General features: G+C 42.1%; 1 protein-coding gene and 1 non-coding gene across 2 annotated transcripts in view; both read right to left on the bottom strand.

Annotated features, from left to right (window-relative positions):
- Positions 1-15,836, bottom strand: part of LOC125260275 (EMILIN-3) — a 30,027-nt gene extending 14,191 nt beyond the window's left edge. Inside the window, 1 exon segment of the mRNA XM_048178559.1 lies at positions 14,873-15,836. Coding sequence (XP_048034516.1) covers positions 14,873-15,033 — 161 coding nt within the window. The 5' untranslated portion in view covers positions 15,034-15,836.
- A 1,246-nt stretch (positions 15,837-17,082) lies between these two features.
- Positions 17,083-17,246, bottom strand: LOC125260846. The gene has a single exon (XR_007183141.1). It is a non-coding gene; the product is annotated as a U1 spliceosomal RNA (small nuclear RNA).
- Positions 17,247-17,798: the final 552 nt, after the last annotated feature.

Below are 17,798 nucleotides of genomic sequence, written 5' to 3'. Positions count from 1 at the left end.
AGCCAAATGTTGGGGACTGAGGAGACAAGTTGCTCATTTAGGAATAGTGTTGTCCTATTCTTGTCTAATACAGGCTTCTATCTCAACTGTCTTAAGTCTTCTTTGTCGCACTTCCTCTTTATGATGCGCCAAATGTTTTCTATGGGTGAAAGATCTGGACTGCAGGCTGGCCATTTCAGTACCTGGATCCTTCTTCTACGCAGCCATGATGTTGTAATTGATGCAGTATGTGGTCTGGCATTGTCATGTTGGAAAATGCAAGGTCTTCCCTGAAAGAGATGACGTCTGGATGGGAACATATGTTGTTCTAGAACTTGGATATACCTTTCAGCATTGATGGTGCCTTTCCAGATGTGTAAGCTGCCCATGCCACACGCACTCATGCAACCCCATACCATCAGAGATGCAGGCTTCTGAACTGAGCACTGATAACAACTTGGGTTGTCCTTGTCCTCTTTAGTCCGGATGACATGGTGTCCCAGTTTTCCAAAAAGAACTTCAAAATTTGATTCGTCTGACCACAGAACAGTTTTCCACTTTGCCACAGTCCATTTTAAATGAGCCTTGGCCCACAGAAAACGCCTGCACTTCTGGATCATGTTTAGCAATCTGAGGTCTGAAAACGCGCCGGCGCGTTTTGCAGGTTTTTTTTCACATTGACAAAACAGACTAAAATACTCCGTTATTTTTTGTCATAGAGACATAAGTAATATATCAATTGAAACTATAGAATATCTTCTTTATTTGTATACACTCAGAGTAAAAACAAAATGTTGTGCTTTTTGTAAAATAAAGAAAACAACATGCATGCAAACTGCGTGATTTCTCCTCTCCCTCTGAACGAAGTCCAATCTGAAGTTCTCAGAAAATGAACTGTAACTAGTGAATCTAATCAAGAAAAATTAAACCATGTCTAAAAAAACGTTAAGATGTCAGGTTTTAAATCATGTAGTCAAATCGAAAACAAACCTTCGTGTTTATGAAATCGTTGAAAAGAGAGCCATTCAGAAGTCCGTGATTCAGCTCATTATCTGCTAATGCGGCCACGCCCACGGAGCCAGCGCTATTCAGAGGCAAATTCGAGGCAATGCATGCATTCATCGTCTCAATCGTGTATTTATTGTCTTGAAAAGTGTTTATCGATGTAAAAGTCTGGTTAGCGACTTAGAAGACATGCAGTTAGTTCCTGTTTTCTTTTCTTCTAAGATGAATTTTAGATAGTTTTTGTTTCTTTATCGCCCTCCGGCTGCAGTTGAATTGGAAACTCCATTCATGGAATAGCTCTTCTTCTTTTAGATGAATTTGTGGACTAAAAATGCACAGAGAGCGCCCTCCGACTTCAAGGATGAATTGAAAACACCAGCGCTCATAGTAATGACAATGAATATTAAATAAATATAACTCCTCTGTATAGAAAATTGACATAAGCATATGAGAATCCAATATTTCTCCAAATGTGCATGCTTTTAAACTAAAAGCCTATATTCAGACTCTTGCATCACAGAAATACATTATATTTTAAAGTATAATATAAAACCATTACTTTATATTGTAATAATATTTTTCTGTATGTTTCATATATCATGATGAGCTTGAGACATCACAGAAGGTTTTTTTCACAGCCTACCTGACTGAAATGCCTATTAATATGCAAGTAATTTCAGCTCATTACTATCCAATTCTTTTGTCTTCTCAGGTGAGAATGGCCCATTATTCAGTGGTGATTCATGCCTCCACGCATACTGTGTTTCTTGGCAAAAGTGTCTTACAAAAACTAAATCAATATATTGTTTTATATGAAGGAGTAGGCAGCATAATTTTACATAATTTTGAAGCAAAAACTCTAGTTTACAACCTCCAATACCCTAAAGTATTGTAAACACAGATTACTATACTTTTTTTGGCCTTATTTCATGACTGAAGTTTTTTGTTTTTTCAATAACCACGCATAAATGTTATTCCTTCAAAAACACCAACATGTACATACATGTTCCTCACATATTATTGTAGCCTAGTTTGTGCTGAATACAGTGTAATGACACTTTTTCCATTAATATGTTTATGAACAACTGAAAAAAGCACAAATGTCAGGGCATGTCAAAACTTCTCCAGGCCCCAAATCAGCCTCAGACTCCAGAGGGTTAGATATGGCTTCTTTTTTGACCTATAGAGTTTTAGAGGTATTCCAGCCAATATTGTGAAAACAGAAATGTATAAATCCAACCCGATCTCAAGGCAATTCGTACGTATTTTACAAGGCGGCTAATTCGTACGAATTCATGCGACCTCACTTATACGAATTTATACATTTTTTGCTAAATCGTACATATTTTACGAGTTGACAAATTCGTATGAATTCATACGAATGCCCCAAACCCCACCCCTAAACCTACCCTACCCTACCCAGGTTTAGACACATCGGACGAATTTGTACAAGGTCGTATGAATTTATACGAATTAGCCACCTCTTAAAATACGTACGAATTGGTCGTGAGATAGTGTTGATAATTCAGATAAATTACAATAAATTAATTAATTATTTGATTATTAATTAATTAATTAATTATTAAAACTTGGGTAACACTTTGGATTACAGTCCGGAATAAAGTACTGCATAATTACAACGTATTTACAGAGTAACTTCCAGTAATTATAGTGTACCTATAAAGTAATTACGTGTAAGTATAGGGGAACAATATGTAAATATATTGGGAATAAAGGGGTAACAACCAGGAAAATAACAAATTATTTATACTGTAAGTATTTTAGAAATAAGGGGTACTTATACTATTACTGTCAGACACAGACGAGGACACAGAGGTAAGTGCAAGTGAGTCAGTTAGTTTATTAAACAGAGGTATCGGACACAGGCTGAACACAGGAGAATATCTTGACACGTAGAACACTAAATGGAAGATAACTGTTTACTTTCCTTTGCAGGAGGAGAGGACGAGGAAGACGATGAAGACGAGGCAGGAGATGAGGACCAGGCGGAAGACAGGAACAGGTAGGTAATCCACAGGTTAGTAGACGCGGGTAACATAAGAGGTGAGGTACTAGACCAGACAGTGAGTGGTAGAGTGTGGCGTGCTTATATGTGGCTCTGGTGATGATGCACAGGTGATCAGAATTCCGGTGATTGTGAAAGAGTGGCCTCAAGGAGCCTCAAGGAGCAGGTCGGTTAGGATGGTCCTGGTGGAACTGAGTCAGAAGATTGGGGTCAAGGATGTCATTCCGATTGATCCAGCACCACTCCTCAGGTCCGTAGTCCTCCCAGTCCACAAGGTATTCCAGCTGTGATCCCCGCTGCCGCGAGTCGAGGATAGCTCTCACCCTGTAGATGTTGGGGTCCTCATCGATGACAGGAGGAGGAGGTACGGCATCATCACCAGGCTCTGTGGAAGGAGGAGACAAAGGGTCAGTGAAGGGCTTGAGTAGTGATACGTGGAATGATGGTGATATACGGTACTGTGCAGGAAGGTTGAGTCGGTAAGTAACATCATTCAGCTCGATGGTGAAAGGTCCAATGTAGCGGGGACTCAACTTACGGCAAGGCAGCCAGAGACGGATGTCCCGGGTGGATAACCAAAACTTTTGCCCATGTTGGTATTGCGGTGTGGGTCCTCTCCTGACGTCAGCTTGTGCTTTGTGTCTCCGGACTGCCTGCTGGAGTTGCACGTGAGCTGAGTCCCAGACCCTCTTGCTCTGTCGGAACCAATGATCTACCGCTGGGATCTCCGAGGGCTCACCAGACCATGGGAAGAGAGGGGGCTGATATCCCAGGACGCACTGGAACGGGGTGAGGCCTGTGGTGGACTGCCGGAGGGAGTTCTGGGCGTACTCGGCCCAGGGTAGATACTGGCTCCAACAATCCTGGTTCCGATGGCAGTAAACCCTCAAGAATCTCCCGACTTCCTGGATCTTGCGCTCAGTCTGGCCATTCGTTTGAGGATGGTACCCAGAGGATAGGCTGACGGATACTCCTAGGAGGCGGAAGAAGGCTGACCAGACTTGAGATATGAACTGGGGTCCACGGTCGGATACGATGTCCTCAGGTACGAGTCCAAAGTGACGGAAGACGTGTTGGAAGAGTGCCTCCGCCGTTTCCAGAGCGGTAGGCAACCCTTTGAGGGGAATGAGCTTGCATGATTTCGAGAAGCGATCCACAATGACCAAGACACAGGTGAATCCTTGAGATGGGGGGAGATCCGTCATGAAATCCACCCCAATGTGAGTCCACGGGTGTTCTGGGATGGGTAGAGGCACCAGCTTTCCCTCAGGCAATCTCCTAGGAGTATCCGCAGACTGAGCACCCCTTGACGTAACGGGAGATATCCTGAGGCATGGAGGGCCACCAGTAATGCTGACGTAGGAGCGAGAGGGTCCTTCTCCTGCCTGGGTGTCCAGAGCCCGGTGAAGAATGAGCTAAGTCCAAGAGGGGAAGGCGATGGTTAGGTGGCACATACAGGCGCCCCTCTGGACCTCCCGGCGGAGCAGGGTTGTGGGTGTTTTCTATTTGGATCTGTTGAATGGATGGCCCACTGAATGGGACTGACGAGCATGGCTGGAAGGAGAATGGTCTCAGGGTTTTCCGGTTCAGGATCCGCTTGATATAGACAAGATAGAGCATCAGCTCGGTTGTTTTGGTCTCCAGGACGATACGTGACCTTGAAGTTAAAGCGAGTGAAGAATAAGGCCCATCTTGCTTGGCGATGGTTGAGCCGTTTGGCATCTCTCAGATACTCGAGGTTCCGATGATCGGTGATCACTTCGAAGGGGTGTTTAGCTCCCTCCAGCCAGTGTCTCCATTCCTCCAGGGCGAGCTTTATAGCCAGGAGTTCCCGATTACCAATATCATAATTCTGCTCCGCCAGGATAGCTTCTTAGAGAAGAAGGCGCATGGATGGAGTCAAGAGGGTTCTCCCTGCCGCTGTGACGGCACCGCTCCGACCCCGGTAGAGGAGGCATCCACCTCCACGATGAACTGGCGGTTAGGATCTGGATGGACCAGGATCGGAGCGGACTGGAAGGTGAGCTTCAACTGGTGGAAGGCTTCTTTGGCAGAGGGGTTCCAGGACAGAGACTTGGGCCGGTTCTTTAACAGGGAGGTGAGAGGTGAGCTGAGCAGATTGTAGTTGTGGATAAAGCAGTGATAAAAGTTGGCAAATCCCAGAAATCTCTGTAGTTCTTTGATGGTGTTGGGTAATGGCCAGTGAAGAATGGTTTCCACCTTCCTCTGATCCATCTTGACACCATGGTTGTCAATAATGTAACCTAGGAAATGGACTGAGGTGGTATGAAACTCACACTTTTCCAACTTGAGATACAGGTGATGTTCACATAGTTTTTGGAGGACTTGGAGTACATGCCCCTCGTGCTCTCTCATGTCACGAGAGTAGATGAGGATATCGTCTATGTAGACGATGACGAATTTGTTCAGGTACTCACGGAAGATTTCGTTCATGTAGTTCTGGAAGATGGCTGGTGAGTTGGACAACCCATACGGCATCACCCGGTACTCGTAGTGCCCGGAGGGGGTGATGAAGGCAGTCTTCCACTCGTCACCCTTCCGGATGCGAATGAGGTTATAGGCGCTTCTTAAGTCGAGCTTGGAGAAGATGGTGGCACCTCGGAGTTGCTCAAGGGCTGCAGGGACCAGAGGAAGGGGATAACTAAATTTAACGGTTTGGGAGTTGAGATGACGGTAATCAATACACGGCCACAAGCCTCCGTCCTTCTTTGCCATGAAGAAGAAGCTCGAAGCGGCAGGGGAGGTAGATGGTCTTATGAACCCTTGTTGGAGCGCTTCGTGCACGTACTCCTCCATGGCCTGCTGCTCCGGGATGGACAGTGGGTAGATGCGACCTTTGGGTAAGGTTGCCCCAGGCAGGAGGTCGATGGCGCAGTCCCATGGCCGATGAGGTGGAAGTTTGGTAGCCAACCACTTACTGAAGACATCCTGGAACGCCCGGTAAGCTGGAGGAATGGTTACGCTGACGTGGGTGTCAGGAATTTCCACTGATGTAGACTGCACTGGAAGCTGCTGGTGGACTGGAGAGGATTTAGGTTTAACTTTACTTGGACGAGTTATACAGTTCTGGAAGCAGTTTTCACCCCATTTGAGGATTTCTTCAGAGGACCAAAGGATGTGGGGTTGATGCAGGTTTAACCATGGGCGTCCCAGGATGATGTCAGCGGTTGACTCCTCCAGCACCATAAATGTGATGGTCTCCTCATGCAGGTGACCTACGCGGAGCGTGAGTGTGGGGGAGAAATGGCGGACACGACCTCGGCCCAGCGGCTTTCCCTGTATCATGGTGACCCTGAGGTCAACTGGGCAACGTTGGCGACGTGCATTCAGTCTTTGGAGGGTTTGCTGACTGATGAAGTTCCCGGCCGACCCGGAGTCGATGAGGGCTTGCGCTGAAATGGAGGAGTGAGAATTATTAACGTACACCAAGGTCTTTGTGAGATGAGCAGTATGTGGAGGTAACTGAATTGTACTCACCGCTGGGCGTGGAGGTCGAACCGGGCAGGTGGAAATCCCGTGTCCCTCTCTCCCACAATACAAACACAACTGTTGGTGAATGCGGTGTTGGCGTTCGGTAGTGGTGAGATGGTGGGTGTCAATCTGCATGGGTTCTGGTGCTGGAGGTGCGACAGATGGTAGAATGGGCAGAGGATTGACAGTGGGCGCGGTGATACAACAGGCTGATAGACGTTGTGATACTCGGACCGTTTCCTGGATTAATAACTCGAGACCCAAGGAATCTTCATAAACTACGATGCGATGTTTTACCTCATCTCTGAGGCCATGGTGGAATGCAGTGATGAGGGCAGTTTCATTCCAACCGCTAATACATGCCAGCGTGCGGAAACGTAAGGCATACGAACTAGCGGTTTCTCTCCTTCCTTGACGAATGTTGAAGAGTTGGTCATGGATAGACAGTTCGGCTGCGTGTTGACCGAAGACTTCCTTTAAATGATCACAGAAGGCGGAGACAGAACCGGTGACCGGAGCATTCGATTCCCACAAGGACTGCACCCATTGCAGTGCTCGTCCTGAGAGCAAGGAGATGATGAATGCCACTCGGCCTCTCTCATGTTGAAACAGGTGAGAGTTCGCTTCCATGTAGAGTGAACACTGTAATAGAAACCCGCTGCAATCCTCCACCGCTCCGCTGTATGTTGCTGGTCGGGCCATGGGACTCGCAGAGGCAGCTGAGGAAGTGACGGGTGCCGCATGTGATGGTGATGGCTGTACGGTCGTGCTAGCCGCTGGTGGTGAAGGGTTGGCATTCTGCATAAGTGAGGACCATACAGCTTGAACCAGGGCAGTGAATGGGTCAGCGGTGCGGTCCCCGCCTGTGTCCGGAGAGCTCTGCATATGGTCTGGTCTTCTGTCAGACACAGACGAGGACACAGAAGGTAAGTGCAAGTGAGTCAGTTTATTAAACAGAGGTATCGGACACAGGCTGAACACAGGAGGATATCTTGACACGTAGAACACTTAAATGGAAGATAACTGTTTACTTTCCTTTGCAGGAGGAGAGGACGAGGAAGACGAGGCAGGAGATGAGGACCAGGCGGAAGTGTATTACAAAAAGGTACACTGTGTACCTTTTTGTAATAATAGTGTACAAATATGTAAAGGCTTTTTTTTTAATTTACGGGGTAAGGCTACAATAGTGCGTTTACACAGTACTTTTTTTATTGCAAAAGTGCACTGATTAAGTTGTTTCAAGGCAATTAAAACTACAACTATAGCATTTTTTTTTTTTTTAATATGGGGAAATGTACTCTTGTTTCATGTAGTTACAGGGTTAGGGTTACATTACGGGCTGTAAATTAAAGTGGTGCTTGCTTACCCTCTTGTTTCATGTAGTTACAGGGTAAGTACAATAAAAACACATGTATACACAATCTGATAACCCTTAGAAACATTTATTTGGAAAAACAACTTATTTCAAAACAGATTTAATGCTAAAACACTTTCTCTTGCTTGGCTTCCTCCTTCTCTTGTTCCTCTTCTTTTTCTTTCTTTAAATTCTGTAGGCCTATGTATTAACAGAAAATGCAGTACACCCAGAAATATCCTCACCATTTACTCATCTTTTACCCTTATGCCATCCAAGATGTATATAACCTTCCTTTTTCGGATGAACACAAACAAAGGTTTTTAGAAAAATAAATAATCTCTGGGAATGCATCAAACAGCACATAGGGCAGGCTACAGCAATAACTACAGTAAGCCATATGACCCCAATGGGTGAATCAATGTCTTCTGAAGTGAAACGATAAGTGTTTGTAAGAAAAATACCAAATATTTTATATTTTTAAACTGTAGACTTTAAAGCTTCTGACCAACTGTCACCTGCACGTACATGAGAGGGTTGAGAGTTCATGCTTGACATAACTTGAGGCGTGACGTAAGTGCCAAGAAACTTAATTCAATTCAAATTCAATTCAAAAGCTTTATTTATCTAGCCCCACAGGGGTAGAAAATTGTCTTCAGACAAGGCTTAACAAAAACAAAACACACAAACATTAATTTAAAACTTCACAACAACCACAACAACAACTCATTTTACAATCCTATTTAAAATATCAATGGCTGTCGGAACGAAGGTCTTCCTATACTTAGCCTTTTTGATCAGGGGTAATTTGTACCGCCTACCTGATGGAAGTACTGGAAATGAACTATAAAGTGGATGAGATGTATCTGCCAAAATAGCGGAACTCTTTCTTTTTACTGCAACAGTATAAAGGTCAGACAGAGATGCTTGTTTTGCTCCAATAATTTTACCAGCCATGTTTATAATCCTTAAAAGTTTGTTCTTACATTTTACAGAGAAGAGAATTAAACCAGGAAACCATGTTAAAAGTGAGCACAGACTCAATAAGAGATTTATACACAACTATCAAAATGTCTTTTTTTATATGAAAAGTCATGCAGATGTTGGATGCCATCCTTTTTTTTTTTTTAATTAATGCTCAAAACAAAATACACAGAATAACAGATAATAATAATGAGAAACAAGACAGAAGAACTGAGACGGCAGTTCTTGCGCGAGTTTCACATGAAACACCCGCGAGAACGCCATGAAAGCTTGAAGCTTCACGACATGTTGCTTCGTCAAACGTGAAGTCGACTTTGCACGTGCTGGTGACAGTTGGTCAGAAGTGAAAAGATGAAGTAAACCATGAGAACATTTCTGGGTGTACTGTATTTTCTTTTCATACATAATACAGAATAGTAAAAGACATGGGATTCCTTCTTAAGATTCATCAGTGGAAAGATTGAAAAAGAAGAAGAGGAAAAAGAGGACAAAATGTGCTACTTTCTTTCAGGACTTTAGAATTTGAAATGAAAAGTTGATTTTAAAAAATCAATAAATGAATAAGAAGTGTTGTAAACCTGTTTTGGATTAAGCTGTTTTTCATATAAATGTTTTAGAGTCTGTAAAATCAGATTGTGTGTTTTTTACCTAGTAACTTACCCTGTAACTTTATGAAACAAGAGAGTAACAAGCACCACTTTAATTTACAGCCCGCAGATGTCATACTTACCCTGTAACTACATGGAACAAGAGTATATTTCCCCAGTATTTAAAAAAAATTGCAATAGTTTCACTTGTCTTTAAACATGTAAGCCCAAACCAAAATAGCTGCATGTAAGATTGCTGTCTATCATAATAGTGTAAGTACCCCTTAGTTCTAAAATACTTACAGTATAAATAATTTGTTATTTTCCTGGTCGTTACCCCTTTATTCCCAAGACTTTACATATTGTTCCCCTATACTTACACGTACATACTTTATAGGTACACTATAATTACTGGAAGATACGCTGTAAATATGTTGTAATTACGCAGTACTTTCCAGGCTGTACTTGTGTTACATATGATTTTTAGAGTGTCACATTGATAACAGCAACATGCTAACACTGTATGACACTGGGTTGCTGCCTATGTAGCATTCAAGATCTGGTTATCTGCCAAAACTGTTAATTTAGGTACATATTTTATGTCTTATTTGAATGACTATTATTTTTGATTAATTAGTTGTCCAAATTTACAATAGCTTCTTTCTCTCTCAGCTTGTGGTGAGTCACTGATGAAAAAACAGTGATGTTTAACGATTACGTAAAAATTAAAAAACCCAAATTAGTTTTAATTGTATTACAATATGATGTTGCTGCTGTTTGCAGAAACTAATCTTTCTGTTGCACTGAATGATATAAAGAGAAAAATGTGAAACATATGAGAAACACTTAGAACTAAAATTTCATGGCAAAGGCATAATGACTTTGTGTAAGTCTGGGATGCTTTATTCTCATATGTTCTTACTTAAATGATGAGCTATTGTGATGTGCTCATCAGGTTTTGTCATACAGACAACTACACATGACATTTTCATGGACTTGTTTGTTTAAAGATGATCATTAATTTTTTTTATTGCATGTGTAATATACAGTAATTAGGGATGATAAACATCAGTTTATAACAAAAATACACAAAGTTGAAAAAATATATACAGTATGTAAACACAATGCTCTATTGCATATATATATATATATATATATATATATATATATATATATATATATATATATATATATACAGTATAGATCTGGCTATGTGAGACTAAAGTTTGAATTATTTCCTTTTCCTTGCATGACACTGACATTGTAGTACAGAATGGCTCTTTCTGCATGTTTCATCTGTAAGAACAGAAGAGAGGCTCTCGTGAGCGCATGTTACCATTGTCACAGTCACCATCTCTGCCTCCATTCCTTCACTACATTTCCCAGCATCCTCCTTGTCTCCCACCTGCAAGTCCTTCTCAATCACCTGCACCTGCCAGCTATCATCCTAATCACCTGCACTATTCTTGTCTATCCTTGCGGACGAGTCTCGTTGATACCTATTGTGTGGAACTTGTTGGACCTTTTATCTCCAGTGTTATCTCCAGCGTCATCTCCAGTGTCATCTCCAGCGTTGTCTCCAGTGATTCCTCATGTGATCTTCCCAGCGTCCTTCTCCTGCATTCCACTCCACTGTGTTCTCCACTACCTTGTGTTCTCCTTGTGCCTGTTTGTTTGCCCTCTGCTGTACAAATAAACATCTGTCACCCATTCCTCTGTCCCGGGTCCCAGTTCCATTACAGAAGACTGGACCCAGACTGCAGAATAATGGGCATTCTCCTCACCCCAGTTGACCCTGCCGATCTGCTTATCACCATTTCCCAGGATCACCATCCGATAGAGGATTACATCAAAGAGTTCCTCAAAGTCGCCATCCAGGTACCCTGGAACGATGCTACCCTCAAGACCATCCTTTGGAATGGTTTAGACATTCCACTCTTCAAGCAATTACCATCTGCTGCCACCACGTGTTCCCTTAAGAGGTACATCGATTACATTCTGTGGTTGTGTGGATCGTCCTACACTGTCAAGGAAGCAGTTTCGGATATCCCTTCTGTCCCTGTCTTCCAACTGTCCCTTCCTGTCACAACTGCAATTCCAGAGTCTTGTCCCAAAATGGCCACCATTCCAGAGCCTCATTATAAGATGGCCGCCATTCCAGAGCCTCGTCACAAGATGGTTGCCATTCCAGAGCCTCGTCACAAGATGGCCGCCATCCCTGAGCCCTCAGCCAAGATGGCCGCCACGCCTGAGCCCTCAGCCATATGCCCATGGCCATAGTGACCGAGTCTGGGGCCACGGAGGCCACACCATCTTGGACCCTTGAAGTGCTAGATCCGCCCTGGTCTCCTGAGCTGCCGGCTCCGTCCTGGTCTCCTGAGTTGCCGGCTCTGCCCTGGAGTCTATATAGACTGTTTGCCCTCTGCTGCACAAATAAACATCTGTCACCCATTCCTCTGTCTCCGGGTCCCAGTTCCATTACAACCATCACATCCTTTGGATTTTCATGGCAAAAATGTCCCGAGTCCTTCACATAAAAATCAGTCTACAAGCTTTTATAGACAACCTAGGAAGTCAGGGAAGTTTCGTTACAAGCTGTTCACACACTGGCAATAAAAAAAAAAAGATTAATACATGAAGATTCTTGCATATAGGCCCTTTAACAAGAAACTTCTCAACCACAGCTCAAGGGCTGTAGTTCCAACCATGTAAGTTTGCGAACTATGGTTTTGGGAAATGGCAAATTGTTCAACTATGTTGGTAACAATGGAACATGCGACCATAGTTGGCTAACGATGCTTTGGAGAAATGCACCCCAGTGTAGCAGTCATGAGCTGATAGCAAAAGACCACTTGAGAATTGCTCATACACAAAGTTATGGACAAACCATGCAAAAGAGAAGACGAGATACAAACTGGAGTGGGTGGGCATGGCATAGGGCTCTGTGGTTACCCGACAGACCAAGATTAAGGTCTGAAACATACTCTTTATTCCATGCTCAAATTAACACAAAGAGTCAGAATGCAATGGATAATGCAGCTCAGGTGCACATTGCATTCTCAACGTGCTGTAGTAGGCATTGTACATCTTCTATGATGAATTTTCCTAGTCAGGTCAAATATTCCCTAGCAATAGCAAGCTAGCTTTGAAAGCATAAGATCCCAACCTCCCTTTAGAAACGCATAAATCCGTGTCTGACGATGTGAACAGCTCGCCTGAACAGGTTGCCATCTCATAATTATGGTTATGACATGGCGTAAACACAGCATAAGCTCGTTGTTTTGGTTCAGGAGGAACTGTAAAAGGCGGCTACTGTTTGTTTGTGGCTCTCTGTGACTGTCTGTCTACAACTCTGCATTGCCTCATGAAACGTTCTGATGACGTGTGATGATTCAGCAGTACACTTTACCATATCTCAAAGACAATATAAGTAATTATGAACTTACATATAAATATGTACTTAATTCCTACTAAAGTGGGTCAAAAAGCACTCTTAAGTTCAACTACAGTATGTTCAACAAATTGCATTTAAAATAACTACAATACAAATACAATAATACAATTTCATTTAATTGTAAGAAGAAGAAGAAGTTTTATTTATATAGCGCTTTTCCGTAGCTCAAGGTCGCTTTACATAGAGCTATACAATATATTTGCAGATATATACAGAAAGTTTCTTGTAAATAATATAGAATTAAGTTTACATTAATTTACATTCAGTATATTCTTTTAAAGAAAATTATTTCCATAAGTCCTTTTAAAAGTATGCTAAATTATACTTCACAAGGGTTGTCAAAGCAGAGAACATTTCCCTTTCTTTGTCCAATACTGGATGGAATATCTTCACTGGGCTCATTGCAATGCATTCTGGGATTGCCTTTTTTTGTGAAGAATACACGAATATGCTGCATTAGACTGTGGACAAAAGAAGCTATCTTAGAAGACAGTATAATTGTGAACAGCTTTCGAATCGGGAGCATGCCAAGGAGGCCTTAATATGCTGCCTACATGAGCAGCTCACTGGAAACAGTGTTAGGCGAGAGATTTACAGGTTGTTGTGATTTACCCAAGTGACCAAGATGAACATGTTCAGATACACAAATGGTTTGTGTGGTAGCAGATAGTGCTCAGAGCATGGGTCATTGAGGACAGATGAGGCAGATACAACACCACTGCCAACATTTGCGATCTGCATTTGATACCACTGGCATTTCAGAATTCCTAGATGCCAACAGGTCTTTGATGGAAATTTTCTCAACATGCCAACTGCTTATCTTTCAGTCAGATTCAAATTGCTCCAGAGCAACTTTTGGAACAAAATATCAGTATTGATTTTAGGACATTTATACTGACTAGTGCTTAATTTGAGCCGATCCTGTTCCTATTCAAAATATCAGATTTTGGATTTTGTGTTCTGGTTTTTGTTTTTTAATGATCCAGGTGATTAACAAGTGCATTACATAGTAACAGTGTGTGTGAAACAGAGCACACATATTTAGAGGTTATCCTACTGGCCCTCAACATATATTTTAACCAATCTGCTTTCTTAAGTACAAAACCATTCTCACTGGTTGGTGCTAATGACTTATTGTTTTGCATGCAGTGAGCAGGGGAAGTTTGGAGCATGTATATAGTTTGAAGCCTGACAATTCTTTATATTAAGAATTAGTTCACCAAAATATCAAAAGATAATCAAACATATTTTCATTTTTCAATGTAGCTCTATACGTGACAGAATAATACAATTTTGTACATTTTAGTGCATTGTAATTACATTTAAAGGACTTTTAATTAACATTTGTAGTTACACTGTTAATTTTACCCCTGTAACAACCCTCACTCAAAAGCCTAATCTGACATTTACTCCTAAACCTAACCAAACCTCAAACTCATTAGCCATAAATGTGGGAATTTTCCAGAACATAGGAGTTAGTAAAAACATCGTCATGTAGGTATTTATTATTAGTGCATAGTAGTTAATGCCACCTAACAAAAAATATGATCTTTTTTTTTTTTAATATGGTCATAAAAAGAAAATTGTTAATTTTAAGCATTGTGATGATTGTTATGATTTTAGAAAAGTATCCGTATTTAAAGTAAAAGTATTTTAGTCACCTTTTTTAGTTCACTAAAAGTCCTGAGGTGGACAAATTAATTTCTGTAACTTCAAACATTACATGTTGTCTCTCAAAGAATTTCAGCTCCTGAAACTACATGTGTAATTAAAAGAATCAGAAAACGTTGTTAAAATAACTGCAGATGAAGCATGTGAAACTGCAGGACGCTGCTGTCACTGCTTGACATTTCATTTCTTGTGCACACACACACCCATATGGACTAATGCTTGATAAATTGGGCTTCTGTGCTGTACACACATATACAGTATACACACACACACACACACACACACACACAGAGAGACATCAAGCTTTACCGTTTACTTACTTATGGTGACCCATTGGTTTTCCAGGGTTGTATTGCGGGACGCTCCCAGACTTGTGTAGATTGTATCTGTATGGACTTCCATAGAGAATTCCTTTGGCATCCACTGAAGTCAGTAGCAACGTGACTAACAGAAGACCCCCACACGTGAATATCCCCCTCATCTTTAAGCAGCAGAGCAAAGGCTGACAAAAACACTTAAAGTGGAGGAAGACAGAGAAAGTGTATAGAAAGCAAAAGCTGGTGAGGATAAGGAGAAGGGGGGAAAAAAGCAAAGTCAGCTGGGCTGCAGAGTCCGGAGGTTGTGAAGTGTTGCTTGTTTTCCTTGCTGAGTCCCACAAGGTTTCTCTGGAGCACTGACTTCAGTTGTTGGCGGGCAAGCAGTGCTGCAATCGAAACATCTGCTGTTCTGGCACCATCCTGCCCACTTTACCACTCACACGAGAGAGAGACAGGCAGACAGAGGAGAAAGTGAAGAGGAAAGACAGAGCGACAGGGCAGCAGTAGCAGAATACTAAAGCAGGAGTCGCTGTGAGCGCTCAGATCTCTCTGTCAACAGTCGGCCGCGTGAGCTCGACCCTGCAGCTGCAGCTCTGAGGGGGCCGCAGTCAGGATGGCTGCATTTGCATATCCCTCCCCAAACTCCTGCCTGAAATGAGACCCAGCAGGCGACAGCAGGGGTGAACCCGCTCACTTTGTTTCTCTCAAAACAGAAACCCATCGAACTCCTCAAAAACAAGAGCACATTTTGAAAAATTAACCAATCTCTCCACTTGCTTATTTCAGTGCAGCTTTAATCTGTGGCTCAAGTGTAAAAGCACGCTGGGATTAGGAATATTTTCTTTGGGTTCCTCTTTGCCAAATCTACACCCCCCTTCATTGACCTCAGCCCATAACCTTCTCACGTGCCTGCAGCTATAAATCTCCAAACATTTCTTTTGCTCTGTGATTTTCCTTCATTTCTGCAGAAAAAAATGTGAGCAGGCTTCATCTCTGCATCTCTTTCTGAAAGTAAAAGCCAAACTTTTGTGAAAATGTTTTCATGCAACTTTATGCTTTTCTTTTTTTTTTAATTATGATTCTCCATGTCACTGCATCTAATATGACTCAAAGGGTTAGATCACCCAAAAATAAAAATTATCCCATAATTTACTTACCCTCAAGCCATCCTAGGTTTATATGACTTTCTTCTTTCATCCAAACACAATCAGAGTAATATTAAAAAATATTGGCTCTTCCATGCTTTATAATGGGAGTAAATGTTACCCGAGATTTTGAAGCACAAAAAAGCTCATCCATCCATCATAAAAGTAATTCATATGCCTCCAAGGCTTAATAAAGGCCTTCTGAAGCGAAGCAGTGCATTTTTGTAAGAAAAATATCCATATTTATCAAATCATCAAGATTTGATTGAATTGTAATTGTAATTGGTTAATAATTTTTTGGCCACACATGGCCTTGGTTACATGATTTCATATGACATTACTTTTTTGATGGATGTTGATCATGAATAATAATTTTGCTTTTTTGTAAACAGTTTCTGCGTAAACATGCAGTGTATGCATGCTGTTGCATGCTGTTACATGCTTAATGTTATGGTGGGATGATTACGTAATGTGCAAAAAGCAGAATCTCACGGAAGGAGATCTGGATGAATATTTGGTTTTTATTTTGGTCTTTGTTTATTTTGATTTCTCTATTAATTTAAATTTGGTTCTGTCTGATGTTTGATTATTGATGTGTCTGACAGAAATTGTGTTTGGTTTTGTTGATTTCTTGTTTTATATATTTTCTTATTTATGCTGATAAATCTCTTTTTGTTGCAACCTACCAAGCTGATTATGTCCTCCGTTTCATTTGTCACGGCTTTGAGCCGGTCGTGACAATAGCTACCACAGGGTCATTTAGAAAACGGCCGTGGTCAAGTGCCCCCAGAAGCCTATTGCCCCTAAACGAAAACTCAGAACTTTACAAAACTAGGTGAGCACCTGCGACACATGTAGAAAACGGGCGTGGTCAAATGCCCCCCACCAAGAGCCTATCGTCCCTAAACAAAAACCCAGAACTTTGCAAAACCAGGTGAGCACATGCAACACACGATTCCAAAAAGGGGGGTGCAAACGCATACGAAGACAGAGCCACAGACAACGCTACGACTGTTAAAAACCACAGGTTCTCTCAGCACCACCTAATCTGCTTTCAACCAGTATGTCCAGGGGAAAGCGCGAACGCAGTCCCCCACTACCATAAATTATGCAGTCAAGATTCCCACATTTGGGGAATTCGCAGGGGTCAGCACGACCGGAGTGCAATGGCCGAGCCTTGCCCTGGGTGAACCACCTTCCTGATCATGGTGTCTCCCCTGCCAGGTAAGTATGAGTCCCCAGGCCTCCAGTTAGAGACTACCCTATCCCTCTTTGCCATCCTCATCAACGGTGACCCACCTCCCCCACCCCAAGCAAAGGAAGGGCGTATCCCTTCCATTACTTGACTGCGATTTCCGTGACCATGCCTTCAAGCCGGCAAACTGCCAAGCACCAGGTGCTGGTCATATAATTAGAATATCATCAAAAAGTTGATTTATTTCACTAATTCCATTCAAAAAGTGAAAAGAAAAAAAAAAAGAAAAAAAAAAACACAAAACACTTGTGGAGCATAACAATGCAGTTATAAATTATATACCATAAGACCAGGGACAGTTACTTAGGCCGCGTGTCCACCAAAGTGTTTTTAGCCAGGTGAAAAGCTGGATGCTCTGCTGAAAACACCTAGCTGTGAGCGCTTCAGCAGCGCAATGTTTTTTTTTTCAGTTGAGACGCTTTGTTGCTATGATATGGAATATCTGTAGCACTGTTACTTGTAACTGATTTTACAGATAATTTGCAAATAAAATGTTGACACAATGTAGAGTACTTGATATGTATGTACG

The sequence above is a fragment of the Megalobrama amblycephala genome, linkage group LG24, assembly GCF_018812025.1.
Source record: "Megalobrama amblycephala isolate DHTTF-2021 linkage group LG24, ASM1881202v1, whole genome shotgun sequence".
NCBI lineage: Eukaryota > Metazoa > Chordata > Actinopteri > Cypriniformes > Xenocyprididae > Megalobrama > Megalobrama amblycephala.
Note: the sequence above shows the minus strand (reverse complement) of the source record. Positions and strands in the feature narration are given on the sequence as shown.